Source organism: Rhinoraja longicauda, chromosome 12 (genome assembly GCF_053455715.1).
Source record: "Rhinoraja longicauda isolate Sanriku21f chromosome 12, sRhiLon1.1, whole genome shotgun sequence".
NCBI lineage: Eukaryota > Metazoa > Chordata > Chondrichthyes > Rajiformes > Arhynchobatidae > Rhinoraja > Rhinoraja longicauda.
Window position 1 is genome coordinate 25,476,737 of NC_135964.1, and position 22,643 is coordinate 25,499,379.

At 42.1% G+C, this 22,643-nt stretch overlaps 2 protein-coding genes across 7 annotated transcripts in view; one reads left to right on the forward strand and one right to left on the reverse strand.

The window, feature by feature from the left end:
• gpr161b (G protein-coupled receptor 161b) overlaps positions 1 to 6,346 on the forward strand; it is a 33,551-nt gene extending 27,205 nt beyond the window's left edge. The window contains 3 exon segments of the mRNA XM_078409241.1: positions 1,027 to 1,131; positions 3,603 to 3,725; positions 4,675 to 6,346. Of these exon segments, the coding sequence (XP_078265367.1) occupies positions 1,027 to 1,131; positions 3,603 to 3,725; positions 4,675 to 4,946 (500 nt within the window). The 3' untranslated portion in view covers positions 4,947 to 6,346.
• A 2,409-nt stretch (positions 6,347 to 8,755) lies between these two features.
• Positions 8,756 to 22,643, reverse strand: part of dcaf6 (ddb1 and cul4 associated factor 6) — a 100,427-nt gene continuing 86,539 nt past the window's right edge. For all 6 annotated transcript variants that reach the window (XM_078409233.1, XM_078409230.1, XM_078409229.1 and 3 more), the window contains 5 exons: positions 19,988 to 20,126; positions 19,736 to 19,892; positions 14,070 to 14,158; positions 12,550 to 12,655; positions 8,756 to 9,195 (listed from right to left, as the gene is read on the reverse strand). In XM_078409233.1, coding sequence (XP_078265359.1) covers positions 9,137 to 9,195; positions 12,550 to 12,655; positions 14,070 to 14,158; positions 19,736 to 19,892; positions 19,988 to 20,126 — 550 coding nt within the window. In that variant the 3' untranslated portion in view covers positions 8,756 to 9,136. The remainder of the gene's footprint in view (positions 9,196 to 12,549; positions 12,656 to 14,069; positions 14,159 to 19,735; positions 19,893 to 19,987; positions 20,127 to 22,643) is intronic.

Below are 22,643 nucleotides of genomic sequence, written 5' to 3' on the forward strand. Positions count from 1 at the left end.
GGATCGAACCGGAGTCTCTGGCGCTGTGAGGCAGCGGGTCTACCCAGTGCCCCACTGTGCCGCCCCACGATGCATGGTTTAAAATTGAAACTCCATTTAATTGAGAATTGCTAGTTGGTGAGCCCAGACTCTGTAAATTAGAAGACAGCCAGTGGAGTTCTGGATGAGGTTTTAGGATCAGGTCCTTGGGGAAACTTGTGGGTGTTGAGTGTACACTTATTTTAGCAAGTATTTCATAATTTCCTTTCCTTCTTTGTTTTCCATATGCTCCAGTGATCTGTGTCAACTTATTGTCCAAAATGTTCATTATACCAACCATTTCGGTAGCACGTGATTTTTAATATGGGGGAGCGTGAATATAACACTCTAACCAAGAACAACAAAACTGGATTTATAAACAGGAATCGATCTCCTATTTAAGAACATGGAATTGCTATGAAAAATAAACCAAATCGATAACTAACAATTATAGTTTTGTTTTGGAATAGACATGGAAGTGGGAGGAATATTGTATTCTGAGGAGGCTTTGCAAAAATGGTACACCCTTGCTGATATCACCCCAGCTCCACAACGAATGTCTGAATAAATGAAGAAACAAGGAACTGCAGATGCTGGTTTACAAAAAAAAGACACAAAGTGCTGGAATATCTCAGTGGGTCAGGCAGCATCCGTGGGGAATGTGGATAAGTGATGTTTTAGGTTCGGACCCTTCTTCAGACCTTAACATGGATAGGAGACATTTCGGGTAGTGACACTTCTTCAGACTTTAACATGGATAGGTGACAGTTGGGGCTAGGACCCTTCTTCAGACTGAAGTAGGGTACTGACCCGAAACGTCACATATCCCTGTTCTCCAGAGATGCTGCCTGGCCCGCTGAGTTACTCCAGCACTTAGTGTCTGAGCAAATGAAGATAGTTTTAGGGATGATTATACAGTTGATTGAGTGCATACAGTAAATATTTTATTTAAAAATCATCTCTGAAAATGGAAGGAATGAACGTAACCTGTGTTTGTTTTTTGGACAGATTTGGGACTGTCTCCTCATCTCACAGCTCTGATGGCTGGTGGTCAATCACTGGGTCACAGCAGCACTACTGGGGACACAGGATTTAGCTTCTCTCAGGACTCAGGTAATCAATTTTGGCACTTGGCATGATACAGCCCACGTGTGTATTAAAATGCATCAATCTCCCAAACCATTTTCAACATTGCTTTCATTAAAATCTTAAGGTTTGTCATTTGATTTTTGTTGGACAAAATGGGAACCCAAAATGTGGTTTGTTCACTTTGACGTACCTATGTGATTATATAACGATAAGCATTTGATTGCAGAGGGCATGCTCTGGAAGAGTTGAGAGGGACATGTCGAGGACCACGCAGTGTCTCAATGCAGTGGCTGCTGCTATGTTGGGACATGCAAAAGCTGACCATTGCTTTGTTTCTGAGATGGCTTGAACCCTCTGCTTTCATTGTAGCCAAATTGAGCGGCACTGTGGAGCAGTGGTAGAGCTGCTGCCTGACAGCGGCAGGCCCTGGGTTGATCCTGACTATGGGTGCTGTCTACATGGAGTTTTTACCTTCTCCCTGTGACCGTGTGAGTTTCCTCTCACATTGAAGATGTGCAATTTTCAAGGTTCATTGACTTCTGTAAATTACATATTGTCCCTAGTATGTAGGATAGTGTTGGTGTACAGGGCGATTACTGTTCGGTGCAGACTCAGTGGTCTGAAGGGCCTGTTTCCACGCTGTTTCGTTAAAGTAATGTAACAAAAAGGTTTTTTACACACCTTTAATAAATATACATCTTACTTGGCTGGAAGATGAAATTATGATGTTTAACTATTTAGAGCTGCTGGTACACCACACTATCACCAAAAAGGAAACACTGCTTGAATCTGATATCTTTTGTAATGTGTAAGTTTTGTCTAGTTGGAACATTAAAGGAGAACTACGACACAAAGTGCTTGCTCCGTTCTTTATTTTGAAGATAGATTTTAAGGCAACACAAAACATAATAGTTTAGTTTAGGTCGAGATACATTGCGGAAACGGGCGCTTTGGGCCACCGAGTCCACGCCGACCAGCGATCTCGTACACTAGCATTATCCTACACACTAGGGACAATTTACAATTTTTACCAACGCCAATTAACCTACAAACCCACATATCTTTGGAGTGTGGGAGGAAATCAAAGCACCCGGAGAAAACCCATGCGGTTACAGGGAGAAAGTACAACCTACACACAGACAGCACCCTTAGTCAGGATCGAATCTGGATCTCTAGTGCTATAAGGCAGCAACTCTACAACTACGCCACTGTGCCATCCTTTACTTTATTCAGTTTATTAGCCTCGTATCTTCCTGAGAGAAAAATGATGATCATAGATTCCCACGAAACATTAGTTTTGTTTTAAGTGGATTGATATGTTGTGTTTTTGTTTCCCCAGTTCCTGGCGATGTCACCCCAGTTCCTGGAAAGTTCATGTTAATAAAGGACCCACAAATAATGTTTCAAATTATAATGCTTACAGTTGTGAATCCAGATCGTCTCCAGGATTTTAATCTAGAACATAGAGCAGTACAGCACAGGAACAGGCCCTTTGGCCCATAATGTCCGTGCCAAACATGATGTCTAGTTTAACTAATCCTCTTTGTATTAATGTAATAAAAAGGAACTACAGTTGCTGGCCCCTTGTATTAAGTTGCAGAGTGGGTTGGGGAAGAAAAGATAAGTCAAAGGGAATCTTTCAGTGAAGTTATAAGCAGAGTCATTCGTGGTGTGCGTGTGAGAGAATCTGAACAATGGAACATAAAGGTTGTGAAATGTAGGGTTGTAGGAGGTGTTGGCAAGGCAGAGTGTGCTATTGAAGAGGAAAACCGGTGTAATAGAGCATTGGACAGTACAGCTCAAGAACAGGCTCTTCAGCCCACAATGTCTGTGCCGAACATGATGCCAAAATAATCATCTCCTTTGCCTGCATGTGATCCATATTCCTCCAAACCTTGCATATCCACGTGCTTATCCAAGAGGCTCTTAAATGCCTCTATGGTATCTAGTTTAGTTTATTGTTGTCACATGTAACGAGGTACAGTGAAAAGATATTGTAGCGTGCTATCCAGTCAAAGAAAAGACTATACACGATTACAATCAAACCATCCACAGTGCACAGATACAGGATAAAGGGTACAACATTTAGGGCAAGTCTATTAATCTATGTTGGCAATCCATTGCAATACCAACAGAGTGCTGCGCTTTCTGAGTGCAATCCCTTGATTCTGCTGTCTGTTTCAGCAGAAAACTACCGTTGCACCACAGTAATCCCCAGCCCACATTCCTTACACAGCCAGTGAATTCTTCTCAATCCACTTCAAAGGAAAGCCTCAAAACAAAATTAATGTTCAGTGGGATTCTATGATCGCCATTTTTTCCTCAAGAAGATATGAGACCAATGAACTGAACAAAGTAAAGGATGGAACTTATTTCTAAGAAGTGGAGATTTATTGTGTGTGCTTTAAATCTATTCGGATACCTCATTCACAGAAAGCTTTGGTCTGGTTTCATCACAAAACTTATTTATACTTTTTTTACAAACCTTGTTTCAGGCACTGATGTCATGTTATTGGAAGATTTCAATTCAGATGGAAGTCATTATTCCTACCACAATAACTACCCCAACCCCAGGTGGCGGAGCTCTGCGACGATTGGCGAGCTCCCAGAACCACAAGGTATTGGTGGAAGTCTTTTTCTTTCCTGAGATTCTTCCTTTAACGGTTTACATAGAATGTACAGCAGTACAGCACAGGAACAGGCCCTTCTGCCCACAGTGTCCGTGGTGAACGTGATGATGGGGGGGGGCAGCACAGTGGAGCAGCAGGTAGAGCCACTGCCTTGCAGCTCCAGAGGCCCAGGTTCAAAACTGACCTCTGATGCCGTCTGTGTGGAGTTTGCACATTCTCGGCAGCATGGTCTTATAAGGGCGCACAGTGGTTCAGCGGTAGAGTTGCTGCCTTGCAGCGGTAGAGTTGCTGCCTTGCAGCGCCAGAGTCCCGGGTTTGATCCCGACTACGGGTGCTGTCTGTATAGAGTTTGCATTGTTCTCCCTGTCACTGTGGGTTAATTGGCTTCTGTAAAACTATCCCCAGGGTGTAGGATAGAACGCACGTATGACTAATTATTGGTCAGAGTAGACTTGGAAGGGCCCAAAGGGCCTGTATTCACTGTATCTCCAAACTAAACGTTAAACGTTAAATTAATTTCCTCTGCGCATGATCCATATCCCTCCATTCCCTGCATTTGCATGACACCAAAGTGTGTGGTAATTTGGGTGGCAAAGAAGGTTATCAAAAATTAACGCAGGGTCTTGATCATTTGGGCAAGTGGCCCAAGGAATAGTGAAGGGTTTTAAATAAGTGAGAGGTGTTGCATTTTGGGATGTCAAATCAGGGCAGGACATTCACAGTGATTGGCAGGGCCTTGGGGAGTGTTGTAGGAGTGTAGGAAGGAACTGCAGATGCTGGTTTATACCTTGTGCCTACACCAAATAGTGTCCAGTATGTTGGAAAAATATTGCAGCTAGGCCTCGGGGAAGAGGAGAAAATTAGCAGTTAAAAAAATTCTAGGTGAAACTTTGGTGAATAGTATTTTGTAATCATACTTTGTTCATTCCCTTTGCAGAGGAGGTTGACCATTCTTCAGTCCTGCAAATCAAAGCAGATGTTCACAAAACTCTGGACAATTTTGCCGCCAGCTTGGCCAAAGCCATCGAGACGGATGCCAAAATGAGCCTATTTGGGGAGAGTGGTTTGACTGGAGATTTGTTCAGTGTTATTAAAACAGTACCTGCAGGTGCAAGCAAAATTACTGCAGATCAGAGACTGAGGTTGGAGAGTATCGATGAAGGAATTGTTAATGATGGCACGGAAGAAGAGAATACTGCAGAGGATTGAAGCAAACTTGCAATGTAGAAAAGACATTACATTTTCCTCTGGCATCTTACATGGCTGAGGCTTCAAAATATCAACTAGTATGCCTTGTTGTACAATAATTCAAATGTTGATGTATAAAATTATAGGTGACTGATTCAAGCTGTAGAAAGATATAAAAATGGGAGAAGCCAAAAAGGTTGAAATCTCGGCCCATGCTGTAGTTATTGCTAATAATTTGGCTTGTAGTGACATACTGAATGAAATGATCCTTACTCCTAGAGGATGTTTGCCACGATTGTGCTGCTTTGAGAAAATAAATATCTTTCCTTCTGGTCAGTTGACAGTGGTGTCAGCACCTGCTTTTTTTGGGGTGAACACAGGCAGCTAGTTAGTGGGTTTTTAAATGAAAGTAAGTCAAGTAATTGAAAACTGGGTGATACTGCAGCTTGAAGCTCAATCTGTGTGTTCTAAACAAAAATTATAGCGAAAGTCAGGCCGTTTCTCTGCAGAACATAGATAGGTGACATTTCAGGTTGGGACCTTTCTTCAAACTTGGACTGGAGAAGAGACCTGAAATGTCACCTATCCATGTTCTCTAGAGATGCTGCCTGTCCTGCTAAATTATTCCAGCACTTTGTGTCCTTTTTTGTTAACTGGCATCTGCAGTTCTTTGTTTCTGTTGATAGTTAAGAAGTTTGGGGTGCTGGCAAGAAGCAAAGAAGACATCAATCTGTGACTCGTTAATATGGACAAGTACAGTTTCTCCAGAGTTTCATCTTAAGAGTTGATTCCCGTTTAACAAACTCATGGGGCAAACATGGTTTCTGTTTTAAATGCCTGTAATGAGATGTTTATAAATTAGTTTAATTTGGTTTATTATTGTCACATGTACCGAATATGAAAAGCTTTTGTTACATGCTGCCGAGTCAAAGATAGCATGTAACAAAAGCTTTTCACTGTACCTCAGTACACGTGACAATAATAAACTAAACTAATTTATAATCTTCTCTGTACAGGCATTAATGGCAAAATAGATGAAGTAGAGGCACTGCTTAATTTTTCTTTAAAAAGATTTGAGAGGTATTGATTTTTTATATATGCCAAAAAGGTTTTGAGGCCTGTGGAAATGTGCAAGATCCAACAGGATTAGAAGATAAGGCAACAGTACTCATTACTGAGCATTTTGGTTCTGCATTCCAATTATAGCAAGTGAACGTACTGTTTAGCAAATGCTCACTGCCAATTGTTCACATATTTCTACGCCATTTGCCAGTCATATTTTCAACAAATGTTCTGGACAACAAATGTCGAGTTGTGTATGTCAAACAAAAATGTACTGAAGAATTTGTAAGTTAAAGCAAATGGCAAAATGTCATTCCCATGTTTTATATTAAAATAAACCTGACCAGGTTATATTAACATCTATGCTTCAAATAGGTTTGACTGATTTGATATCCTACTATGTTTACACTTCATAAGTTCTAGGAGTAAATTTAGGCCATTCGGCCCATCGAGTCTACTCCACCACCACCATTCAATCATGGCTGATCTATCTTTCCCTCTCAACCCAATTCTCCTGCTTTCTCCCCATAACCCCTGACACCCATACTGATCAAGAATCTGTCAATCTCCACCTTAGAAATATCCATTGATGGCCTTCACAGCTTTCCTTCGCAATAAATTTCACAAATTCACCACTATCTGACTAAAGAAATTCCTCCTCATCTCCTTTCTAAATGTACGTCCGTTGGGGTCAGTGCTCCGTAGAGTGGTAAAATACCAGATCAGAGAAAAGGTCGAGGTGTGTGTCTGGAGGATGCCAATAATAGGTGTGACCTGGATAAGTATTAATATGGTTTTAATGTTTACTATGATATTGTGAGCATTAGTGTTCTTGGCTAATAGTATTAGATTATTAGATAAGAAAACAAAAAGGATAGAGTTATACTGCATGTAAAACACAAAGTGTTGGGGGAACTTGGCAGTTCAGTTGTCAACTGTGGAGGGAACTGACAGGTGTTCCCTCCACAGATGCTGTCTGACCTGCTGAGTATCGCCAGCACTCCAGATTTCAGCATCTGCAGTCCCTGAATCTCTGAGTTATACATATGTTAGGAATACTTATTCTGTGTAGTGATTAAATGCTATGTTGGACTTAGTATATTCACTTCTGCGATGTTACCTTTTCAACTCTAGAAAATTGTCATCGATAGTTACATCTCAGTGGCCCAAGGTGTTTAAAACAAAAATGCATGTTAAAACTGGCAAGGAAGAAATTGGACATTTGGCTGCATTACTTTGACTCTGAAGGTAAGAACACAAATTTGGACACAGTATTTAAGGCAAAGGGAATGAAACATAAAATTAAGCATGTGTAGGAAGGAACTACATATGCTGGTTTATACCAAAGATAGAAACAAATTGCCAGAGTAATTCAGTGTTCAGGCAGCATCTCTGGAGAAAAAGGATGGGTGACGTTTCGGGTTGGAACCAATACTTGTTAAACTCGCAAAGGTATTGTTTGAACTACATTTGCAGTTGGTTCTGATTATCTAAGGAGGAATATCCTGTGTGTAAATTCAGTGGTGGTTCAGTGAAGGTCCATAAGGTTAATGCCTGGGATGAAAGGGTTGACTAAGGAGGAAATAATGAGCGGGTTTGTCCAGGAGTCAGTGGAGATTAGAAGAATGAAGTGGGGCGGCACAGTGGTGCAGCGGCAGAGTTACTGCCTTACAGCGCCAGAGACCCGAGTTCGATCCTGACTACGGATGCAGTGACCCTCGTGGGTTTTCTCTGGGATCTCTGGTTTCCTCCTACACTCCAAAGACGTACAGGTTTGTTGGTTAATTGGCTTGGTATAATTGTAAATTGTCCTTTGTGTGTGTGTGTGGGATAGTGTTGAAGTGCAGGGGTCACTGGCCGGCATGGACTCAGAGGACCAAAGGGCCTGGTTCCACACTGTATCCCTAAACTAAAAAGACAAAACTAATTTGATTTTATTGAAACCGAACAATGAGTTTGACAAGGTAGAAGTTCAGGAAATGTTTCCCTTTTATGGGGAAATCTAAAATGAGGGAATTTAATTTCAGACTTTGGGGTTAAGTCAGAGGAGCGGCAATTTCTTGCTGAGGGTAGTGATCCTGGGCATTCTTTCTGCTGGAGAGCTATGAAAGTTGAATCAATAAATAGATGTGCTGAGGGCGACAGATTTTCTAACTGGAATGTTACAGGAGAAAGGTAGTAAGGTGGATCCCAGGCAAAGAGAAGATTGGTCATGACCTCGTTGAATGGTGGAGCAGTCTCAAGTGACACAGTTAGTTGCTCCAATTTTAGAGTCAGTCAAACAGTGTGGCCCAACAAGCTCCATCTACACCTGCCTGCATTTGGCCCATATCCCTCTAAACCTGTCCTATCCATGTATCTATCTAAATGTTTCCTAAATGTTGCAATAGTACCTCCCTCAACTATCTCCTCCAGCAGTTCGTTCCATACACCCACCACCCTTTGTGTAAAAAAAGTTACCCCTCAGGTTCTGTTAAATCTTTCCCCCCTCACCTTAAACCTATGTCCTCTGATTCTCGATTCCCTTATTCTGGGCAAAATACTGCGCTTATCCAATTTATTCCTCTCATGATTTTGTACACTTCCATAAGATCACCCCTCATCCTCCTGCACTCCAAGGAGCAAAGTCCTAGTCTACCCAACCAATACCAAAAGCTCACGCCCTTTTTTTGTACATCCTACATTGGAACTTACAAACCTTTGACAGATTTATCAGTTAGAAAGTCATTTTTGGTGCACCAACTCACAATTAAATCAGTATTTTTTTTGAACAACCAAAACTTTAATGAATTTTCCCCCTCAGTGTACATGCATAAAACAGCAGGTTTAGAAAGGTTAACCCTCTCACTAGTGTTTTTTTTAAATCTTCACACTCAAAACACTGATCCAAGCACATACAGTTGCACATTAGAGAATATTGCACTTGAAACCTCCAAACATCTCATCCACAGAACATAATAATTAAAAGCAACTTAATCTTTTCCCACCTTTCTCATCCTAATTCATGCACACATTTTGCACAAATAAATTTTCATATTAAATGTACCCCTTTTTTCCCAGAAAAGGAACTAAGGCTTTGTAGGGAAAATATACTAATTTTTCTGTAATACAAATTTCTTGATGCTTTTTTCTCGAATCTGGACAATTAATTATTCATCTTCTTCGTTCTCTTGACCAGAGCCTTCTGAGCGGTCGCCTTCCAACCGGTCTGTGTAACAATAAGACAGTAAATACTTATCTGTATGTAACATCTCAGTAGGTCAGAATGTATTCAGCAAAATGCGAGAAATTGAGGCTGGTTGTTCAAACTGTTCACACAATTAATGCTTATCTAGCTTTGAATAAGTTGTGTTCCACAACTTTTAAAAAATCATTTTTAATTACCTTGAGACTACTAGTTTAGAATCATACAGCATGGAAACAGGCTCTTCAGCCCAACTCATCATCATGCCAACTAAGCCCCATCTATGCTAGTCCCACTTGCCTGCATTTGGCCCACGCCCATCAAAATACTTTTCGATCCATATACGTGTCCTAACATCTTTTAAATGCTATTATTGTACCTGCCTCCTCCGGCAGCTCGTTCCATATACCCACCACATTCTGAGTGAAAAGCTCCTATTAAACCTTCCCCTCTCACCATAAACCTATGTCCTTTGGTTCTTTACTCCCTACCTTGGGACAAGTATTGCATCTCCTGTGGCTGCAAGCAAAGTTGCAGTAAGAGGGGGAGCAACAGATAGAAGAGTAGCTGGAAAGCTGAAAGAATTTAAAGCTGGAAAGAGTGCAGAGAAGATTTACGAGGACAAGCTGACAAGGGAGGTGCTGTGGTAGTCTGGCGTGCTGACCTCTACCGGACCGAGGCCAGACGACAACTCTCAGACACCTCTTCCTACTTATCGTTGGACCATGACCCCACCGACGAACACCAGACCTTAATCATCAACACCATCACGGACCTCACCATTTCTGGCGCTCTACCCTCTAATGCCTCCAAACTTATCGTTCCCCAGCCCCGCACGGCCCGATTTTACCTTCTATCTAAAATCCATAAACAGAACTGTCCCGGCAGACCCATTGTTTCTGCCTGTTCATGTCCCACCGAACTTATCTCCACCTACCTTGACTCCATCCTATCCCCCTTGGTCAAATCCCTCCCCACCTACGTCCAAGACACCTCACATGCTCTCCGTCTCCTCGATAACTTCCGTTTTCCAGGCCCCCACTCCCTCATCTTTACCATGGATGTCCAGTCACTCTACACTTCCATCCCCCACAAGGATGGCCTTGAAGCCCTCCGTTTCTTCCTCGACCGTAGAACCAGCCAATCCCCATCTACTAACACTCTCCTCCGCCTAGCAGAGCTGGTTCTTACCCATAACAACTTCTCCTTTGACTCCTGCATTCTCCATTGACGACTGCATTGGTGCTACCTCTTGTACCCATGCAGAACTCACTGACTTCATACACTTCACTACCAATTTCCATCCTGCTTTTAAATATACTTGGACTATCTCTGACATCTCCCTACCATTTCTGGACCTCACCATCTCCATCACAGGAGACAGACTAGTGACTGACATCTACTATAAAACCAACTGACTCGCACAGCTATTTGGACTACACTTCTTCCCAACCTGTCTCCTGCAAAAAGTCTATCCCCTACTCCCAATTCCTCCGTCTACGCCCGGGATGAGGTGTTTCACACTAGGGCATCAGAGATGTCCTCATTCTTCAGGAAACGGGGCTTCCCCTCTTCCATTATAGATGAGGCTCTCACTAGGGCCTCTTCTATATCCCGCAGCTCCGCTCTTGCTCCCCTATTCGTAACAAGGACAGAATCCCCCTCGTTCTCACCTTCCACCCCATCAGCCAGCGTATCCAACAAATATCCTCCAACATTTCCATCACCTCCAACGAGACCCCACTAATGGCCACACCTTCCCATCCCCTCCCCTTTCTGCGTTCCGCAGAGACCGTTCCCTCCGTAACTCCCTGGTCCACTCGTCCCTTCCGAACCAAACCACCCCATCCCCGGGCACTTTCCCCAGCAACCGCAGGAGATGCAACACCTGTCCCTTTACCTCCCCCCTCAACTCTATCCAAGGACCCAAACAGTCTTTCCAGGTGAGACAGAGGTTCACCTGCACCTCCTCCAACCTCATCTATTGTATCCGCTGCTCTAAATGTCAACTTCTTTACATCGGCGAAACCAAACGCAGGCTCGGCGATCGTTTTGCTCAACACCTTTGTTCAGTCTGCATTAACCAACCTGATCTCCTGATGGCTGAGCACTTCAACTCTCCCTCCCACCCCCAGTCTGACCTTTCTGTCATGGGCCTCCTCCAATGCCATAGTGAGGCCCACCAGAAATTGGAGGAACAGTACCTCATATTTCGCCTGGGCAGCTTGCAGCCCATCGGTATGAACATTGACTTCTCCAACTTTGGATAGTTCCTCTGTCTCCCCCTTCCCAGTTCTCCCTCTATCTTCCTGTCTCCACCTATATCATTCCTTTGTCCCGCCCCCCCTGACATCAGTCTGAAGAAGAGTCTCGACCCGAAACGTCACCAATTCCTTCTCTCCTGAGATGCTGCCTGACCTGCTGAGTTACTCCAGCATTTTGTGAATAAATAGATTTACGAGGATGTTGCCAGGGCTTGGGGGACTGAGCTACAGGGAAGGCAGACTAGGACTTTATTCCTTGGAGTGCAGGATACTGAGGAGTGATCTTAAAGAGGTGTTATAGGACCATGAGGGGAATAGATAGGGTGAATGCACAGTCTTTAACCCAGAGTTGGGGAGTTAAGAACCAGACATAGTCTTAAGGTGAGGTGATGGAAAGATTTAATAGGAACCTGAGGGGCAATCTTTTCACAGAGGGTGGTGGGTATATGGAACGAGCTGACAGAGGTAGTTAAGGCAGGTACGATAACAGCATTTAAAAGACATTTGAACAGGTACATGGATAGGAAAGGTTTAAATGGATAGGGGTCAAATGCGGGCAAATGGGACTAGTGTAGATGGGGCATCTTGGTCGGTGTGAGCAAGATGGACCGAAGGACCTGTTTCCTTGCTGTGTTACTGAGTACACGAGAGAGCCAGAAAGGGATCAGTGCCTTCAAAATGCTAAAAGGGAAGGGGAGGGGACAATGTGGATGGTGGTGAAATATCATACCTCCAGATTCAGGGACAGTTTATTCCCAGCTGTTATCAGGCAACTGAATCAACCTATCACCAACTAGATGGCAGTCCGAACACTCCCCCCATCTATCTCATTGCCTCATCTCATCTCAATATACCTCAGACTATTTTTAATCAGACTTTACCGGACTTTATCTTGCAGTAAACGTTATTCCCTTATCCTGTAATCTGTACACTGTGGACGGCATGATGGAGTTTTTATTGACTGGATAGCGGGCAACAACAAAAAAATGTCACTGCACCTCAGTACACGTGACAATAATAAACGAAACTAAATGCTGGGTTTACTTTGTATGTGGATTACTCTGGGAGCTAATCTGATTTTGTATAAACAAGCCATGCTGATTGCAGGTCTTACCTGTTCTAATATGATTGAGTGAGGCCAACATTCTGAGCATGAACGATGCTGGAACTGTGATTGTGTTCCTGGTCTCCTCCAGCATCAATTCATTGCGACTGATCACCTGCCAGGAAGAACTCAGATATTAAGGTCTATTTGTGAGTACCAGTCCCCAAGAAACAAGCCTTTTGGCCCATCGAATCCATGCTGACCAGTGATCACCCCATACACTAACACTATCCTACACACTAGGGACAATTTACAATTTTACCTAAGCCAATTAACCTACAAACCTGCACATCTTTGGAGTGTGGGAGGAAACCGGAGCACCTGGAGAAAACCCATGCAGTCACAGGGAGAACATATAAACTCCATACAGACAGCACCCGTTATTAGGATCGAACTTGGGTCTCCTGTGCTAATAAAGCAGCAACTCTGCCACTGTGCCGCCCACCCTCTTTGATTCTCTACAAAGAAGGAAGATGCATAAATGATATGGAGCTGGGAGAAGCACAAGTGCAATTTCTGATACATATCTAACATTACTCCTGGTAACGACTATTCCTGATCTCGTCTGTTAAGCACAGTCCGAAAGTCACGGAGAGAATGTACAAACTCTGTGCAGACAGCACCCATAGTCAGGATCAAACCTGGTACTCTGGCGCTGTAAGGCAGCAACTTTTCTGCTGCACCACCGGTGCTGCCCTCTGTCTGAAGTATGGGCCCAGACCAAAATATCGCCTATCCATGTTCTCCAGAGATGCTGCCTGACCCGCTAAGTTACACCAGCACTCTGTGGCCTTTTTCTTTTTTAACTATACCGCCAATCTCCCCACATTTTTGGGTCTATGATGATTAGAATTGAGAAAGTAGTTTTAGCGGGATCCTGCCCATTCCTCCTTTGCGGGATTCTATTCCAATACAAATTCCATCAAATGTCTGAAATTTATGTGTGTAATGCTCTAATAGGCAGTAGATCTATCAGGCTTCTTCCACTGCTTTATAGTACGGCAAATCTACTTCTACAATATTTATGCAAACCAAGATGGATCGATTTCCTTCATTATGAGACTTGATTATATTACATAGAAAATAGGTGCAGGAGTAGGCCATTCGGCCCTTCGAGCCTGCACCGCCATTCAATATGATCATGGCTGATCATTCAGCTCAGTAGCCTGTACCTGCCTTCTCTCCATACCCCCTGATCCCTTTAGCAAAAAGGGCCACATCTATCTCCCTCTTAAATATAGCCAATGAACTGGCCTCAACTACCTTCTGTGGCAGAGAATTCCACAGACTCACCACTCTCTGTGTGAAGAAATGTTTTCTCATCTCGGTCCTAAAAGACTTCCCCCTTATCCTTAAGCTGTGACCCCTGGTTCTGGACTCCCCCAACATCGGGAACAATCTTCCCGCATCTAGCCTCTCCAACCCCTTAAGAATTTTATATGTTTTTATAAGATCCCCCCTCAGTCTTCTAAATTCCAGCGAGTACAAGCCCAGTGTACATATCAATAGTATCAAAAGTGATTGCACACCTCTTCTGCAAGTTTTCTGTCAAAGGCTGCTATTCCTTCCAGTGGAGTCCAAATCTTGACATCATAATCTATACCCGAGGATGCCAGAACTATGTAAAACACAAACAATAGATTGTATGTCAGTGCATAGGTATATCATTGATAATATTAGAGCAGGTAATATTAAAAAAATTAATTTTTAGGATCACTACCCTGCTACTCCATTTAGCTTAAAGCTGCGGGTGGCACCTCTAGGAAACAAAGGTGGACGGGCGAGAAAAGGACATGGCGTCCAAGGAAGGAGATGGCTGGAGGCCTGCAACAGCCTGGGACTCACCTGGAACAGGCACCGCTCAGAAGAAGTGGAGCGTGGACATTGGAAATGGCGCCTCTTGCATGTGGGCTCAGTAGACTATTTCGCACACCTGCGAATCGAAGATCAGCGGTGTGGCAACACTACTGGACTGTTTGTAATAATAATGTGACAATAAAAGAACTATTGAACCATTGAAAGGGCAGATTCATTGACATCACTGCATAGTTTTGTCATTCTGGTAATAAACTTGAAGGCCTTGTCAATGGAAAATGATGATCCAACTGTTAAATCACACCCTAGAAATGATAGCACAATTCGTTCACCAATACCTCGTTAATGAGTGTAGCACATCCATCTTGCTGAAGCTACCTCATGATTATGCAAACTCATCACGTGAATCTGCTGATAAAAAGTGCTAAATAATTTATTTACGCATTGCAAAAAGTTTGAAGCACCATCTCTCGTAGATTTATATTGTCTATAATGCATATTTTCAAAGGAAATGTATTTTTCTTTAATTTCATCAACTTTCCTGGCCAATCAATTTCCATCACAGAATTTTAATGTCAATGTTTAGTTCAATTGTTGTCAAGTGTACTGAGGTACAGTGTAAAGCTTTTTGCTGCTTGCTATCCTATCAAATGAAAAAAGCTATACATGATTACAATCAAGCCGTCCGCAGTGCACACATAAAGGATAAAGGGTATAACATTTAATGCAATATAAAGTCCAATTATAGATAGTTCAAAGGTATCCATTCAGGTAGATGTGAGGTCAGAATCACATTCTAGCTGGTGAGAGGATGGTTCAGTTCCCTGATAACAGCTGGGAAGAAATTGTCCCTGAATCCAGAGGTATGTGTTTTCAAACTTCTGTATCTCTTGCTTGATGGGAGAGGGTGTGACTAGTTCTTGATTATGCTGGTGGCCTTGCCGAGTTATCCCACTGGCTTTAAGAAAAGTATGTTTAAAAAAAAAACTATGATGGTTAAATATCTCACCAACTCAAGAATGGCAAAAATGGCCTTGATTGATACCAGTTCTGTTCATATGACTAGCAATTGAATTTCACAATCTATGTCTACAGAAACTTGCCTTGACCTAAATTAATTGGAACAACAAAACCAGAAGATCCATATCATGCTGATTTTGGAATTAGATCGTTCATGTAAAAAAAAAAACAGGGCCCTCTGGACAACATCTATGGCTGACCATCTACAACCCTACCTGAAATAAATATCCATTAACTGGTGGAAATCTAAATTATTTTAGGCAGAGAGGAAGAAACAACATTAACATTTCACTTCAATGATCCTTCATCAGATTGATTAGTAGGACGAGATGTTACAATCCCTAAGGTTTGCACTACAATTGACTGGTGTTGTTCTTGGGGGTGACCACTAGGTGATGTTGCTACCATTCAAACACATCTTCAGTTGCGTACCTCAACGTCACTGGGTGTTTCGGCCTTTTATCACAAGACACTCTCAGTCGAGGCAGGCCCACCGCAGGGTGATCAGTCCAGGGTGTGTGCCTTATGGTTAGCCTCTAGATGGTCACGTGGCAGCCCAGATAGCATCTCTTCTTTTCAGCCAGTGATTGCTCCATTCGGCTGCATTGGCAAGTTCTTTGATTGCCCTCCTTTGGGCCTGCCCATGACTCCTACTTCCCTCAGGAGCCTTGCGGTGGAACTGGCTACAAAGCCCCTGCACCCCACCTCCACTGGACGCACCCTTACACTCCAAGCTCACTCCTCTGCCTCGACTGCAAAGTTGGAATATCTCAGCCTTTTCCTTTCATATGCCTCGTCCACAGCCTCCTTCCAGGGGACCGTCAGCTCAATGATGAAAACACGCTGACAGGAGTTGGACCAGAGGATGAGGTCTGGTCGCAGGTTGGTAGCTGCGATTTCAACTGGGTAGGAAAGCCTCTGGCCTAGGTCAACCCGCATTTCCCAGCCTCTGGCTGCGCTCAGTGGGCACGAGTTGAGAGGCGAGAGGGTAGTCTTCTGTTTCTCTCCTTCCCGGATGAAGGATGGGATTTGCGGGATTGTTAATTGGGCATTGATAGACATGGCGTTGGTGGTAACTCTTGCACTCTAGTGCAGCTGCCAAACACCTCAGCACCTGGTTGTGTCGCCAGGTGTATCTGCCTTGTGTTAGGCTGGTCTTACAACCGACCAGGATGTGCTTGAGGTTTGCTGGAACCGCACACAGGGGGCCAGCAATAACAATAGTTATATCCACGCATCAGAATACACATCAGGCTTATAAATAGACAAAATTAATGTTGGCGTATATAATGCCACCCATTCCTTCTCTCCAGAGATGCTGCTTATTCTGCTGAGTTACTACAGCATTTTGTGTCTATCTTCGGTTTAAACCAGCTTCCTAAACAAACCAACTTCCCTTCTATTGACTCCATTTATACCTCACGCTGCCTCGGCAAGGCCAGCAGCATAATCAAGCACGAATCGCACCCTGGCCACTCCCTCATCATCCCTCTCCCATCAGGCAAAAGGTATAGAAGGGTGAAACGCACACCTCCAGATTCAGGGGCAGGTTCGTCCCAGCTGTTATCAGGCAACTGAATCATCCTACCACAACCAGAGAGCAATGCTGAACTACTATCTACCTCTTTTCAAGCTTTTCACTGTAGCTTGGTACACGTGACAATAAACTAAATTGAAACTGGTCAAATTATTAACAATGCTGCCCACTAGTACCAATTACTAACGTTGACTATGCATCTCACCTTCATTTGGTAAAACTCCAGTGGGGTGAGATAATGGGGGGAAGATACTACCACAGATAATTTTACCAAAAAGGTTTAATTTCTTTTTGTAAATGACTGATTTCTAGTTCACAATGAGGATATAATATTAACACGAGAACCATTGCCCCGAGAGAGTAATGAGAAAGTGGGATAACAAAGACCTAATGTGAACAGGTGATCAATGATCGGTGCAGACTCAGTAGCCCAAGGGCCTGTTTCCATGCTGTATCTCTACACCAAACTAAATTCAGGCCATTTAGGACCAAGTGCTTCCCTACTGGGCACATTTAGATAATATGATGATTCTTCTGGTATTTTTGCTGCAAGGCGATCTATGATATCAATTTAGATATTTTTCTCCCTTTGTAGACACAACCTATTTGATTGTTTTTTCCAACATTCTCCTCTTCCCCTCTCCCATCAGGCAAGATGAACAGAAGTGTGAAAACGCACACTTCCAGATTCAGGGACAGTTTCTACCCCAACTGTTATCAGGCAACTGAACCATCCTATCGACAACTAGAGAGCGGTCCTGAGCTACCATTTATCTAATTGAAGACTTTCGGACTATCTTTAAATGGACTTTACTGAACTTTATCATGCACTAAACGTTATTCCCTTTTCATGCATCTGTACACTATGGATGGCTCCATTGTAATCATGTATAGTCTTTCTGCTGACTGGTTAGCACGCAACAAAAGCTTTTCACTGTACCTTGGTACACGTGACAATTAACTATACTTTTAATTTTAATCTTGGCAAAGGCTCTGACCTGCATTTCAGAGCCTTTAGTTCATACTTGTGCTTTCTTTCGAAATGCCTTCATAAATTCATCATCCAGTGAGCTCTATAACCACATAAACGTTGGAAACCCTGATGCATTCGAACAGCAGATATTCGCTCTATCCCTTCCTCACCAACTTTGCAACTTAAATCTCATTTACTTTCCCACTTTCCTAATTCTGATGGAGAATCGTCAGCCTGAAATACTACAGGGTCCTCTTTCCTGCCTGAAATGAGTGTTTTCAGCATTCTCTGCTTTTATTTGCTGGATTTTAAAAATATTTTTGCCTTTTTAGTTTCTGAAGTTCATTAGTCATAGGAACGGAATTAGGCCATTTGGTCCATCGACTCTTCCCCACCAGTGAATCACGGCTGATCTATCTTTCCTTCTCAACCCTATTCTACTCCCTTCTACCCATAACATTTGAATCTTACTTCATTGAGGAAAAGGAATTTAAATGGTAAAAAATGATCTATAACATAGGTTAATAATATTTGAGTGTTACATCTATGAAGTTGTCCTCCATAACATCTCTCTCACATTGGACTATTGTCTGCTCCCACCAAGTCAATTTTCTCTCTGGAAAAGATTTTAAAGACTTGAAAAGCCAGGTGGATGGCGAGAAGGAGGACACACAGAACTGTTACACAGCCTCCTCCTCTATATTCCAAAGTGCTTTATAGCCAGGAAATTATTTTTGAAGTGCAGTCACTGTTGCAAGTGCCAATCTGCTCCCAGCCATGACACACAAACAGCAAAAATGTAGAAACAAGAAACTGCAACAGCACTAGGATGATGACCAAATAAATAGGTTTCTAGATAATGGTTAAAGGATAAATATTGGCATGTACCCGTGGATAGTATGATTTACCTGAAGAGCATTCAAATAAGTTGTTCATTGTATCTCAGTACACGTGACAAATAAATATCTATAAACAATTAACCTGTAGTATTGTGGCCTCCTTTACATTCAGCTGAGATGGTAAACATGCTTATGTTTCGCACCTCACACACAAGCCAAAACATCCAACAGCGTGAATCTCTCAGTACTGTATTATTGTGAACACACTCAAGTGTTGAGAGTGGGACAAATCCACAATTGATTGTTATAGTTCACAAGAATGGTCTTCTCTAATTGCAGAGATAGACAGAGAGATGTTCTCTGGAAGCTCAACCACTTCACTACCACAATCCATGATGTCTTTACCTCATGCCCATCCAAGTATTTTAGGTCCATTGAATAGTCAACCAAAATGAAAACTTTAAACTAAAGAAGAGTCCCATCCCAAAATTTTGACAAAGAGGGGTATATACAAACTTAGACTCAAGGTGCTGGAGTAACTCAGCGGGTCAGGCAGCATCTCTGGAAAACATGGATAGATGACGTTCCGGGTTGGGACCCTTCTTCACACTAGCTTAGTATACAAAGTAGTTTCTGTTCCAACCAGTGCCACAATTACATTATAACGATAGTTTTAATCAGAAGTCAGGACAATAGAAATCAAAGGCAAAGGCTGAACTCCAAATTTACCTCAGAGAAGTTTACTGCCATTGCCAAATGAAATTGGCTTGAACAGACACTAAGTGATTAACTTAAATTAACAGCTCTGGGCGATGTTGATCAAGTTCAAACAGGAAAATATTGTTTGAAGATGCTCTCTGTAGCTTAGTCACCATCATAATGCAATTACCTTCTAACCATGGCCACCAGATTTATCTTATCACTGTGGCACAATTGGCAACCGTTCACTATCAGTACTATACTTGAAAAGGTAAGAAGAATATTGCCTCTTTAGCAGAGAAGATTACTTACTTGGATCAAAAGGATGAGGTTGAAGGCAGTTCACCACATGGTTGTCAGCTTCCAATAACATCAGCAACTCAGCTGTCTGACGATCCCAGATGAATATGTGACCACAGTCTGAGCCACTAATTACATAATAACTACCCCAGAAGTTGGCTTCTTTGATCTGAACCCAAAGACAGTCAATTATCATTGTGCATTCCAACAGCAAAAATGCCTTTTTATATTTCTCACAAAGACAGTTTTACAAGATTTGTTTACCATTGTTCTTGAGTTACGGTGGCCTTTGTACACCATTTTTATTGTCGGCTTTCTTATGTTTTGAGTCTCTAATTCTTCCATTTCCTTCTTCTCTTTTCTCCTTCTGAACAACTCCTGAATACGGGCTGCTGCAGTTCGTCTTATAATGTGTTGTAATTCAAGGCAAGGATTTAAAACAAAGGAGAGAAAAAGTAGTTGTTTACTTAAACCAAAAATAATTTTGAAGGTAGATACTGTTCTTCCCACGTTTTCCCTGCCATCCAAAACAGTCATGCAGTTTCAAAAATCAATTAATTTTGCTGCAACAACTTGCATTGAAAACAGTTCCTTTACAGTGCAAAATTATCCCAGGTTACTTTACAAATGAGGTAATTAGAAAAGTACAGATGGCACATTTTTCACAGTGGCTCCAATTAAATAATGTCAGTATGATCACCCCCAAAAGGAAATGCTTTCTATGTGAGATGCATAATGTGCACATAATGCTGCATTTATATAGCGACAAGGCCCAGGCTGAATGAAACGGCTGGTATAAAGTGGCATCCAACCAGATATTTAATGTTGTGCCATAACATTAGATGCCTCATTTCCGCACTTTCCTGATGAATTCCATCGAGAACAAATTTTGGTTATGCCTTTAAAGTAACCTTACTCAGTGTCAAATACAAGCACAGCAATTAATGGTCCAAATAACTTGAGATAATATACCTATATTGCAACTTGAAATCCAGATGATGAAAGTGGACAATATCAACAGTCAGAACAGAGTGCGGGTATACTTTTGTTAGATATTCTAAGTCTGGTTTCTCATTGTAATACGAGTTACTGCTCAATCATGAAAAATCTACTGATAAATTCCTATTTTGAGAATGGCACACCTTCAGTTGGGTTAAAAAACAGTTTATATAGTACATTCCAACCTCAGAGTATTGTAGCCTAACAAGTACTTTTGAACAATAGTTAATATTATGAAGTAAGGAGGGGTTGATTTGCACACAGGTCCTTAAAGAGCATTGTGATCAATAACTATATAAACTATTTGGTGGTGATAGTCTAGAGATAAAAGCTGCTCCAGGTTGCAGAGTCCATCATCCTTTGAGCAACGTATCAATGCTCCATCTGAAAAATAGCGCGTCAGGAAGCATGACAGTCCCTCATGGAAGGGACAGCCGAGGTTATGTGTTCGTTTTCGGGAATGCAGCTTGGATCCAGACCATTTGACTGAAAAGAAAATCCACTACCACTCAGTGAAAAGCTGATTTGTGTTAACGATGAACCAAAGCAATCTCTGCCCTACATCTATTCACAATTTATTCAGTGAGAATTTCAGTTTCGTTTATTGTCACAAATACCAGTACGGTGAAAAGCATTTGTTGCGTGAATTCTACACTTCCACTCATGGGTCACTTTCCATTTGTTTAAAAAGTGACTTTAATTTGTTATGTTAAGGGCAGATGCAAACTGGAGACAACAGGACAAATGGTTCTATCACAATGCACATTTCCTTTTCAGCCGTGAAAGTAAGCGATTTAAAAACAAGTCATAGCTCATAAAATCATGTAACAGAGAGTTGGGGAAGGGGGGGTAAAAAGATAATTTTAAATCTCATTATCAATTAAAAACAGGATCCCCATTTATTTAAATGGAACCTGGCCTTGAGATTGGAAGCATAAATTTTGTCTCTTTTCCTGTTATTTTTACTGTTATTTTAATTCTTTCTTAATTTTGAATGTATTTTTCATTAATTCTATTTGTAATATTAATAACTAGAACTAATTTACATCCATCATGGTTTTTAAAATGTCTTAGCGGGATTCAGGAGTATTCGTGGAACCTAATAATGCTTTGGTTACACAGTGACCAAAGCTTTGGGTGGCACAGTGGTGCAGCGGTAGTGTTGTTGCTTTACAGCTCCAGAGACCCGGGTTTGATCCTGACTATGGGTGCTGTCTGTATGGAATCTGTACGTTCTCCCTGTGACCCTATGAGTTTTCTTCACATGCTCCAGTTTCCTCCCACATCCCAAAGACGTGAGAGTTTGAAGGTTAATTGTTCCTGGTGTCTTGGATAAAACTAGCATATTCGGCGATTGTGGGCAGCCTGGACTCGGTGCCTCGAAGGGCCTGTTTCCACGCTGTATCTCTAAAGTAAACACCATATAACACATGAGCGGCAAGTCAGATGTTAATCTTGTTGCCAGAGAACAGCTGTTCTGTGTGAATCCCAGGGCCTGCAACAAATGTCAGTGAACAGAGACACTGTACTTAAGGCATGTCCAAAACATGACTATATTTCAGCTCTATAATCCGCCACTTGCACTTTCCTCACTGAACAATCTTTCTATTCCTAGACAGACATCTACTAGATAAACAGAGCACTATCCAAGGATCTCTTTCAATTTCACTCCAACTTGTTAACCAACCTCCTTTCATTAATGAGGAAAGCTGCCCTGCTTTTCATTCAATGTGCAGTGACTTAGAGTTTAGTTACCTGCAGATTTTACCAAGCTTACCTTGCTGGTCAAGTTTTATTACAAACTAATTGATGGTTATGATTAAATTGCTTTGAGTATTTTTAATCTAAGTTGTGATGTAAATGAGTGTCATTATAAGTCCCAGTGTCAACTCCCATAGCTTTGCACACATAATGTGCCTGT